This window comes from Mobula hypostoma, chromosome 1 (genome assembly GCF_963921235.1).
Source record: "Mobula hypostoma chromosome 1, sMobHyp1.1, whole genome shotgun sequence".
Classification (NCBI taxonomy): domain Eukaryota; kingdom Metazoa; phylum Chordata; class Chondrichthyes; order Myliobatiformes; family Myliobatidae; genus Mobula; species Mobula hypostoma.
In genome coordinates this window covers 213,165,378-213,177,502 of record NC_086097.1, presented here as the reverse complement: position 1 = coordinate 213,177,502, position 12,125 = coordinate 213,165,378, and the positions used below count along the sequence as shown (strand labels likewise).

Here is a 12,125-nt window from a genome sequence, read left to right as displayed (position 1 = left end):
GGTTAAGTCTCTTTTGGTCAGTAGCAGCTTTTGAGTGCTTTGACAATGCATGCCACCTACAAGCCTGTCCCTTAATGCATCAGAAAGTCCATCTCTAAAGTCACAGTACTGGGAAAGCATGCACAGTTCTGCAATGTATTCAGAAAGGCTTCCATCTTTTGTAAACATGGTTTTGGTTCCTTTTGTAAAATCTACATCTCTCAGCTATAACCAGCAGTTTAGGGCTCAAGTGATTTTGCAAAATTGTTACAATTTAATTGTATGTTTTGCTTGCTGGCTTTTCAGGGGTTACTAGGTTGTGTAAGGGGCTGTACATTCTTGGGCCCATTAAGCTAAGAAGTGTAAGGGCTTTCATTTGTTCCTCCACGTCATTCGTGTTACAATACAGTTCAACCCTCTTGATATACGACTCCCAACCTTCATTAGTGCTATCAAGTTCGTCAACTTTCCCGACTGAAGACATTGCCACGATTTTTTCACTTTAAGTTCAACATGTCTTTCATTGTTACTCACATGTCCGTTGGCTTTCTTGTGCCAGGGCATCAAAGGTTATGGTGAGAAGGCGGGGCAGTGGGACTAAATAGGATAAAATGGATCAGCTCATGATAAAATGGCGGAGCAGACTCGATGGGCCGAATGGCCTACTTCTGCTCCTTTGTCTTATGGTCTTATGGTCTTATGGTCTATGGTCTTATTTATCCCTCGCTGTTTCTTTCCGTAACTGTCAGTGCAGTTCATGATATTTTCTGATATTCAGGGTCATACCCTTCACCAATTTGTTGTGTCTGTGCACAACTATATATTGATTAAATAAAAGCACACACACAGGAAATGGCATGAACTGGTGTATTCGCATTGCAGCGAGAGACAGAGAGAGAGAGAACAATGTGCATGCATAGACAAGACTGGACTGGACAACAGATCAATATGTAGTGCTGGGGGAGGGGGGTCATTGCTCTTAAAGAAACAGATCCATATATTACAAGCATGCCTGCAGAAAAATGAATCTCAAGGTTGTATGTGGTGACATATATGTACTCTGATTTTGAACACCTCACACTTAGATTCTAAGTTCCATCTGCCTTTTCTCTGCCCATATCTGTAACTGATTTACACAGACATAGAACATTACAGCACAGTACAGATCCTTCGGCCCTTTGTGTTAACCTACTCTAACATCAGTCAACCCCTTCCCTTTCACATAACCCTCCATGTTTCTGTCATCCATGTGCCTGTCCAAGAGTCTCTTAAATATCTCTAATGTATCTACCTCTACCCTGACAGGCCTTCCATGCATCCACCATTCTGTGTAAGAAAAACTTACCTCTGACCTCCCTCCTATACTTTCCTCCAATTGTCTTAAAATTATGCCCCCTCATATTAGCCATTTCTGTGCAGAGAAGAAGTCTCAGACTGTCCATTTGATCTGTACCACTTATCATCTTGTACACCTCTACCAAGTCACCTCACATCCTCCTTCGGTCCAAAGAGAAGAGCCCTCAGTTCACTCAACCTATCCTCATAAGACATTCTCTCCAAACCAGGCAGTACCCTGGAAATCTCTGTACTCTCTCTGAAGCTTCCACCTCCTTCCTACAATGAGGTGACCAGAACTGAACACAATACTCCAAATGTGGTCTAACCAGGATTTTACAGAACTGCAGGACAGTATCTCGTGGCTCTTGAACTTAACCCCCTGACTAATAAAGTCTAATTTATATCTTGCTGTGTTCTTCAATAGCTCTTTGCACTGTTTTCTTCTCTACCAATATTTGCGTTATCTGCAAAAACACTTGTTGACACTGCTTTCCAAGTCGTGGATTGGTAACATTATATTAAAATTATATGCATTGGTAACAATAGTAGCTTTAGCATCGATGGCTGTGGAATGCCACAGGTCATGGACCTCCAGCCAGAATAACACCCTTCCACCAATATCCGCTGTCTTCAGTGGGGAAAGCCAATTCTGAATGCAAACTACGAAGTCACCATTGGATCCCATGTTTCAGCCTACCATGAGGGATCTTGATTAATACCTTAGTAGAATTCATGTATACATCATCCAGTAACCATCACTCAAATTCATCACCTTAAAATTCATTATGGTTTGTAAGATCCTATGCAAGGCCATTCTGATGGTCCCTAATCAGGCCATGTTTTTCAAAATGCACATAAATCCTGTTCTCTCCACAGCACAGGTACACCGCATGGCTGTGTGCTTAGCCCCCTGCTATACTCGCTTTACACATATGACTGTGCGGCTAGGCACAGCTCCAATGCCATATTCAAGTTTGCCGACGACACCACTGTCGTTGGCTGAATCAAAGATGGCAATGAATCAGCATATAGGAGAGAAGTTGAAAATCTGACTGACTGGTGCCACAGCAACAACCTCTGACTCAATGTCAGCAAGATCAAGGAGCTGGTTATTGACTTCAGAAGAAGGAAACCAGAGGTCTATGATTTAGTCCTCATTGGAGAGTCAGAGCTGGAGAGGGTCTGCAACTTTAAACTCCTCAGAGTTAACATTTCAGATGACTGGTCCTGGGCCCAGCACAGAGTGCAATTATGAAGAAAGCACAGCAGTCCCTCTACCTTCTTAGGAGTTTGCAGAGATTCTGCAAGACATCTAACACGTTGAGAAACTTCTGTAGATGTGTAGTGGATAGTATATTAACTGGCTGCATATCAGTCTGGTATGGAAACATCAATGCACTTGAATGGAAAATCCTATAAAAAGTGGATATCATGGTTAAAGCCCTCCCCATCATCGCGCACATCTCCACGAATCACTGTTGCAGGAAAGTAGCATCCATCATCAGGGACCCCCACCACCCTGGACATGTTCTCTTCTCACTGCTGCCATCAGGATGATGGTACAGGAACCTCAGGACTCCCACCACCAGGTTCAGGAACAGTTATTACTTCTCAATCATCAGGCTCTTGAACCAAAGAGGATAATTTCACTCAACTTCATTTGTACTATCATTGAAATGTTCCCACAGGCAATGGACTCACTTTTAGAGACTCTTCATGTTCTTGATATTTATTGCTTGCTTGCTTTATTTATCTATCTATCAATCTCTTTATTTAATATTCTTTCTTTCATTTTGTATTTGCACACTTATTGAACACCCAAGTTGGTGTGGTCTTTCATTGATTCTATTATGGTTATTATCTATAGATTTATTGAATATGCCCACATGAATCTCATAGTTGTATATGGTGGTATATACTTAGATAATAAATTCAATTTGAACTTTGATCCCCTTCAAAAACTTCTCTACCTCTGGTGTGAGTATCCCTAGCCTGTAATTATCTGTATTTCCCTTATTGAGCAAAGAAAGACATAGCCTACTCTCAGGATTTTGTCTGTTTACTACAGAAATCTTTTTCTAGACCCTAACAATTGCCTCTTTTGATAACTGGGATTTATCTATCTTGCCTTTGGGGTATTATCCACCTTGATGCCCTCTAAAAGACCCAGTATTACCTTCCTCCTGATCCCAAAATGCACAAGCATATTATATGTCTCAATGCTCTTAGTATACATTGGGGGAAAAAAACAGCAAAAAGTACTCATATGGTACCTTACCTACATCCTCTGACTCCAGGCATGAATTTACTATGTTCCTGAGTGGTCCTAGGAGAAGGTGACCACTGTGCTAAATATTAGAAGACAGGTGCAGTGAGTAGAACTACTTCCTTATGGGTGCAGCCCTAGTTCAAGCTGACCCTTTATCTGCCTCTATGGCATTTGCACACTCTCTGTATGATGATATGAGTTTTCTCCAGGTGATACAGTTCCTCCTACATTCCAAAGAATTTGGTACACAAGAAAATAGGAGCTGCCAGTTCCCTCATTCACTGTGATCATGGCTAATGTTTGTTGGACTCAAATCTCTTCTCTGCCAGTTCTGCTCAACCCTCATTTCATTGACGGGGTCATAGAGTAACAAAGCATGTAAATAGTTCCTTCAGCCCAGTATCCATGCAAACCAAGATGCCCATCTCTCACCATGTCATTGGAACGTTTCTGTGCAATGAGTTTTATTTAAAATCTGAACTGGTCACAATTGTCTCTAAAAGTTTCCTACCCATGTACCTGCCTCATGTCTTTCAAATGTTGTTATTGTACCTGCCTCAGCCACCACCCTTCACTTGGAAAAACTTGCGATCAGATCTCTTTTTGAAATCTTTACCCTCTCACCTTAAATTTTTGTACTCTAGTTTTTGATTCTCTTTATCTGGTAAAAAGACTGTGCATTCACGTATCTATGCCCCTTATGATCTTATACACCTCTGTAAGATCACCCTTCTGTCTTTTACCCGCCGAGGAATAGAAGTCCTAGCCTGCTCAACTTCTTTCTAGAATTCAGGCCTTTGCACCCTGGAAGCATTCTCATAGATCCTTGTTCTGTTTTTAGCTTAGTGCTGTCCCTTCTATAACAGGGTAATCAAAACTGTACACGGTACTCCAGTTGTGACCTAACATATGTCTTGTACAGCTTCCATACTCAGTGCTCTGACTGATGAGGGCCACCACCCTGTCTACCTATGACACTACTCTTGCGGATCTATATACAGGTACTTGTACTCCATTCCACAACATGCCTCTGCACTCTATGTTAGTAGCCCTTCGGATTTGAAGAAGACATGCTGTTGTGCAGTTCACCTGTGGGGTTTGGGCTGAGATGAATTGCACAACAGAAACTTGTGCGTGATGGAGTTTTAAGTGGAACAGCCGTTGCACAGGGGTAATCCCACTCTCTCGGCAGAAGGGACATTGATCCAGTGGCATGGACAACTGTTACGGCTAGAGACCTCTCCTGCTGCAGTGGATGACGAGGACGTCTAAGTGTCTTGTCGTGCTCTTAGTGCTCCACAACACCTGCTGGGTCTGCCTTCATGACTGTTGGACCATTAATTGGTCTCCTCCACTCGATCTGCCAGGGCCAGACTTCACACGCTGGGACAGGCAGATCCCCTGCTTCACGGAGGGTCGAAGACCCATCGGCTACCCTCACCTGGTTTGGCCCGTCTGCCGAGATGGTTTACTGGGGTGTGTTACAGCTACTTGGAGCCACAGGTGAGAACTGAGCTTCAGCTGGGGACCAAAGATGGACGAGCTGCCCTGAAAAGGCCCCGGCAGGCCCCCCCACCAGAGGTGCTACCCCTCCCTAGACACCCCATACACCGTACTCTATAGTTCACTGTGAAAGTCATACGCTAGTTTGACTTCCCAAAATGCAACACCTCACACTCATTTATCATAATCCATTTTGATTACAACTTTAAAAAATAGAATAGGTTAGTATGGATCATTCCCTTCTAAATCAGGTTGAATGCTACTAACTCAGATTTTGTGCAAATAATTTAAAATTCATGCCAAATAAATATTTTCTTGGCTATAAACATGGCTACCTCACGTGACCTATTTATCCAGCTGATTCCTCAAGTATTTATCCGTCTCCACCTTAAATATATCTAATGATCTGGCCTTCCCTACCCTCAGGGGCAGGGAATTTCAGAGCCTCACTACCTTCTGAGAAAAGGAATTTTTAGGGACTTTGCTTTGAATAGACCAGCCTCCTATTTTGATTTGTGGTGGTGGTGGGGGGCGTTGGTGTTTGATGGGAATGTAGAGAAAATTAAATGGAATTAATTTACATGGGCACTGTCTCGGTGGACTAAAGGGTTTGTTTCTGTGCTAGGTGACTCTAACTCTGAAAGCTGAAATACTTTAAAATGGTTCGCAGAAGCCAAGAGTGGTCAGGGTAAAAATGTGGAAGGACTAAGAAAAAGATAATAATCTTTCTTCCTATTACAGTATAGTGAGTAAAGGGGCATGGACTACTGACGTATAGATTTACTTGAATAGATTTGCCCATTCATAATGGAAAACGTATAGCGTGACCTCTCCAAAACAGGTATGCCAGATATTTGCTGTGTCAAATCAAAGTATTCAAGAGGTTCAAATGGATTCAATGCAAGAATCTCTCCAAAGGTGGAGCAAATTAAAAAAAGTTGAAGGACACCTTTGATGTACTTAGAAAGAAAACGAATATTAAACCACCATTCAAAAGGCTCATAAAAAAGATAATGGCAGGCTCAGTCCTCTTTAATCTTTCTCCTAGTCCACATAGCCAAGATAAGTATTTATTTGGAGTAAATTTGAAATTATTTATGCAAAGACGGAATTAGTGGAAGTCCACATGGATTTAGAAGGGGATGATCCATACTAACATTTTCATTTCTTTTAGAAAGTAGTAATCAAAATGGACTACGATGGGACTCATTATTTATTTCCCAAATGTAATACGCTAACATTAAGATGATCTAAAGCATCCACTCTTATTATAGCGGGAAGGCTTAATTGTTTCAGACTTAAATATTTAAGACTATTTAAGCTATATTTGCTGGAGGATGTCACCAGAGAACTGCAGTACTTATACAAGGCTCACAAAATGATGAAGCTGACGGTATTATCATTACAGCCTTCCCAAAAGATTGCACAGGGCAAACATACTGGTATGGGATCAAAGTCACATTCATATCTCTTCATTCTGTTCGTTATTTTCGATGATCTGTTTTTGTGCTGGGGAAGGTTGATGGGGGAGTGGTTTGAGGTTTGCAAGTTCTGGTTTCTTTTTCTTTTTGTGCGGAAGAAAACTGATGTTTTTCTTTAAAGATGGCACCTCCGTCCAATATTCCTTTGGTTGACATGTTCCAGATCGATCCTGAAACCATATATTTGGCGCTCTGTCCACCAGAGAAAGCAGGATCTCCCAGTGGCCACACATTTTAATTCCACGTCCCATTCCCATTCTGATATGTCTATCCACGGCCTCCTCTATTGTCAAGATGAAGCCACACTCAGGTTGGAGGAACAACACCTTATATTCCGTCTGGGTAGTCTCCAACCTGATGGCATGAACATTGACTTCTCTAACTTACGTTTATGCCCCACCTCCCCCTCGTACACCATCCGTCATTGCCCATCCTCTGGGCTTCCCCCCTCCCCCTTTCTTTCTCCCTGAGCCTCCTGTCCCATGATCCTTTCATATCCCTTTTGCCAATCTACTGTCCAGCTCTTGGCTCCATCCCTCCCTCTCCTGTCTTCTCCTATCATTTTGGATCTCCCCTTCCCCCTCCCACTTTCAAATCTCTTACTAGCTCTTCTTTCAGTTAGTCCTGACGAAGGGTCTCGGCCCAAAATGTTGACTGAGCCTCTTCCTATAGATGCTGCCTGGCCTGCTGCATTCACCAGCAACCTTTATGTGTGTTGCTTGAAATTCCAGCATTCCTCGTGTTTGCGACCATATATTTCACTTCTTGTAAGTCTTTTGCATTTGCTTTTCGTCTTGGATGTGATTCTGGAACTGTTCAAACCTGTGATTTGCTGTTTGGAGATCATTTGGGTGTTCCAGCATTCTGCAGTCTCTGAGAGGATTCTGGAAGACAGAGGCAGCGTGCGTGAACTTCGTGGTGAGGAGGCTGCAAGGTGCAAGCTGATGTCCAACTCCATTTCGCTGATTTAAGTTTCCATTATTCGCCAATTGAAACAATGAGGGAGATTGAACCATCGAGGCGAGTGCAGAGGGTGAGCACCAGCTGCCTCTTTTGATTGATCTTCTACCGAGAGGGGAGGTCTGCATTGAGCCCAGAAGGTGTTACCCAGGTTCTCTGCATTTTGGATGTGGACTCGGACTATAGACTTTTTTTTTCAGTCTTAATAGATTTTTATACTCTGTGTTTTTCACCCAGTCTTTCTTGTTTTGTTTTCGTTCCAGTTTTGTTCATTTTTTCTGTGCAGGAGGAGGGATTTAGGGGGTGATGGTCGTGCTGCCTTTCATTTCTTTCTTGGTTTCATGGCTACCCAGAGAACTGAAGAATTTCAAGTTGTATACTTTGATAACAAATGAACTTTTGAATCACTTCAAGCAACACACATAAAAGTTGCTAGTGAACGCAGCAGGCCAGGCAGTATCTATAGGAAGAGGTACAGATGACGTTTCGGGCCGAGACCCTTCGTCAGTCCTGACTGTACCTCTTCCTATAGATGCTGCCTGGCCTGCTGCGTTCACCAGCAACTTTTATGTGTGTTGCTTGAGATTCCAGCATCGCAGATTTCCTCGTGTTTGCGTTTTGAATCACTTCTGTGGGTTTCTCTATTTTAGGACTGGAGAAGACAATCTCAGAGTTGTATTCTGTATCCATGCTTTGATAGTAAAATGAACCTTTGAATCTTTGATATGTAGTAGGAGTCCCAGTTGAGTGTTAAGGAAAATTTACATATGAAGGCTATGTGAATGTATGTGACTGTCACCTTAGTGTTAAACTCTTAAACCATTTAGGCTGGAGATTATTGATATGCCTTCTGCAGTCTTTTTCGAAGTGATGTCTGAATTTCCTTTTACTATGATGGTTGAATTTCTTTTCACGATTTATTGCCATATTTGGGTTTGTTGCATTGACAGTGATGGCATGAACACATTTTTTTTCACTGACTTGAAATGCCTGTGTTACTTACTTTCAAACAGCCTGCTTGCTTTACTATGCCCATTCCTCTGTGAAAACACTGGGTCTCTAAATCATGAGCAGATGTGTTTTCTCAAAGAATCTTCTAACTATTTCTTGTTAAGTTGTTTATTGAACTTGACCCTTTGAACAGCTGCAGTGGGTCACATTTTTCACTGATTTACCATGAGTTGGGCTGCAGCATGAATGAAGTACAAACATCTGATCTGTTGTGTTCTGGCAACAAATGTGACACAGGAAAGTCAGGGTTATTTTTGTTTTTATTCTGTATTAGTAACCTTTCATCCAAGTACAAGATTTTTATTTGTTTCTTCAGACCCAGCAGAAAATACTTTTAAAATTATGATTAATTTTAGGTTTCCAAATTCAAATATCTAGCTTTTTAAAACAAAGATTATTTTCTGATGTATATAATATCTATATTTTTCAGCTCCATCTTATCCATTGGAACTCAACTTTGTTCAATAACATTGATGAGGCTATGGGGAAGAAAAATGGAATCGCGATCATTGCTTTGTTTGTTCAGGTAAATATTGTTTTAATCTTTTTTCACAGAATGTGGATATCTATGGCAAAGTTAAGATGTTTAATGACCATTTCTGATTGCTTTTGATAGTCAGTGACTTTTTGAGTGTTATACTTGTGTTGAAATAACAACTTTTTAATGGAGTTTCAGAGTCTAGATCCAGCACTGATGAAGGAATGATCACACATTTTTATGTCACAGGGGTGTGTAACTTGGAGGGGAGCTAGCAGCTAGAGTAAGCATTCACTCATGCTAGGGTTAAGAGGGTGTCCAGGAAGTATGAACTAAAGTTGGAGGAGCAACGTCTTATATTTCGTCTGGGTAGCCTCCAACCTGATGGCATGAACATTGATTTTTCGAACTTTTCTTATTTGTCTCCCCCTTTCACCATTCCCCATTCCCATTTTCGTCCTCTCTCACCTTATCTCCTTACCTGCCCATTACCTCCCTCTGGTGCTCTTCCCCCTTTTCTTTCTTGCATGGGCTTTGGTCCTGTCCTATCAGATTTCCCCTTCTCCAGCCCTGTATCTCTTTCATCTCTCAACTTCACCCCTCACCCACCTATCACCTAGTGTTTCTTCTTCTCCTCTCCTCGCCTTCTTATTCTGACAACTCAACTTTTTTTTTCTCCAGTTTTGCTGAAGGGTCTCGGCCTGAAACGTTGACTGTACTCTTTTCCATAGATGCTGCCTGGCCTGATGATTTCTTGCAGCATTGTAGTGACTTTAATATCTGAGGTGTTTTGTATCATCTTAACTCTGATCTTAAACTTTCCATGACAATTGTATTCTTAATTTGTGAAGTTCCCCAAGAAGTGCTTTGGTTTCTTTATGTCTGTTCCAGGAAAGGATAGTATTCAAAGAACCTGCTCAGATTGGTGAAGAGCATTATCAACAGAAGGCTCCTTGGTAGAAAGGGATCATCAGATCTTCCATGACTACAGTCAATACCTCCTGGCAAGAAGTTGCTAAGCTAACTGTTGAGTGCAATCTGCAAATGCCTGCAAAGGTAGCAGATCCTTGATCTGCTCCTGTGGGCTGAACTAAAAGTGGACTCTATTTTCTGTTTGAATATGGAGCTTGAATGACTTCTCGAGTACAGATGGAACTGAAAACTAGAGTGTGGCGTAGATTTCATCTCAGTGAGGATTCTCGGGTTCAGCCAAACATGTAGATATTGCATATAATATCTACACATCAGCAAAGATTCCTGTATACCCTAGGGTTATGAGGTCTTGGATTATGTGCCTTGTATGCCCCTCCTAGTTGGTACCTGTGGCTGTGTGTGATGTTTCTGCCTCCATGCCATCCAACAAAAATTGTTTTGTTATAATTATTAACAATATATGGTGCTTTATATTTGTAGTTAATTTTAACATGTCCTAGTGCAAGGTAAAATAAATTTGAATTCTCGAGAATGTGACATTGGTTGACTGTATATCCAATCTGTCAAGCTGGATCTGTAGACCTGGATGGTGTCTTGCCTCAAAAATGAAACTTTACTCGGTCTTGTCATACTTGGCACTATAGTGCACATGATGTTAGGAAGCAGCAGTATACATGGTCAAGAGAAAGAATAATTACAAATATGGAAGCAACTTCTGGAGAGGAATGCATGCAAACAGGGGGTAAAGTGAGGTTTTTTTCCTGCAGATGTGTTAAGTATGGGAAGTTAGGAAAAAGGTATTGATTGGATAGTAACCAAGGCAAAATTTTGCATACCAGTATATATAGGGTAAATGATGTGAAAGGAGATTCTTGCCTTAACACCTCTTGAAACATCACATGTCTTTGTCCTTCTGCCATGCCCTATTATGCTGTGGCACATCTTGTTGAACCTGTTCATCAGATTCCGTGTGCAAATTATCATGAGTAATATGACTAAATCAAAAGTTTAGTTCTGCAGCGATTGACAGTTAGCCCAAAGGCATTTAGAATTGGGTCAGAATCCTTGCAGATGATGGTCAAGTATATCTATGGAGACTTGGGTATCAAAACTAAAACCTAAAGCAGAAGTGAGCGATTTTCTGCAACCTGCCTCATTTTTCTTTCAACCCAGCCTATCTCTCACCTTATTGTTGGAATACTTCTGCACAATACATTTTTTAATGTTTGTTTCATATTTTCCTTCTCTCACACCATCATTAGCTAGAGAATTGTGAATAGATCACATGGCCTCACAACTGTTCTGTTGTTATTAATATATATATGACTACAGAATGGGTAAGGGAAGAGCTTCCCTCCTGGCTTCACTGGAATAGTAAGGATGTACATGAATATATTTAAAAAAGAAATTGAGTGTAAATGCACGATTATTCCTTACCCAATTGCTTCTGAACTCCATCTAAAGGTTTCTTTGGTCTTTAATTTGGATCATTGGGATCTCTTCTTGGGAAGGTATGACCTGTACAAAAAGGGTGGGTTACACCTGAAGCTTAGGGGATCAATATCCTTGCAGGCAGGTTTGCGAGAACTGTTGGGAGGTTTTAAACTAAGTTGGCAGGGAGTGGGGGGACGGTTACCGGAGTGATAGTGGAATGGATAGGGCAGTTGGTATTCAAGTTGATGCAGTGTGTAGTGAGACTATGATGAAGGACAGGCAGATGATAGGGCAAAATTTCAGTCAATGGGATGAGGTGAAGTGTAACATGGGAGCAAAATCAAAAAGGGTGATGAATAAAGCACTGAAGATGTTGTATTCGAATGCACACAGTATACGGAATAAAGATCTTGTAGCGTAGTTAGAAATTGGCAGATGTCACATTGTGGACATCGCTGAGATGAAGCTGATAGAAGCTTAAAGTTGAGAGCTTTACATCCAAGGATACACTTTTAATCAAAAGGACAACCAGGTGGATAGAGGGGGAAGGGTGGCTCTGTTGGTAAAAAAAAAATAGCCTTAGAAATAGGAGGCATAAGATCAGAAGATGTAGAATTCTTGTGGGTAGAGTTAAAAAAATTGCAACAGTAAAAAGACATTGATGGGAGCAATATACAGGCCCCCAAGCAGCTAGGTTGTGAGATATAAATTAAGATAGGAAAAAGAAAAGGCATGTAAA

The 12,125-nt window shown here is 41.4% G+C and overlaps 1 protein-coding gene across 3 annotated transcripts in view; it reads left to right on the top strand.

The window, feature by feature from the left end:
• ca8 (carbonic anhydrase VIII) overlaps nt 1-12,125 on the top strand; it is an 87,938-nt gene that overhangs the window by 32,842 nt on the left and 42,971 nt on the right. For all 3 annotated transcript variants that reach the window (XM_063064018.1, XM_063064027.1, XM_063064037.1), the window contains one exon: nt 8,972-9,067. In XM_063064018.1, the coding sequence (XP_062920088.1) occupies nt 8,972-9,067 (96 nt within the window). The remainder of the gene's footprint in view (nt 1-8,971; nt 9,068-12,125) is intronic.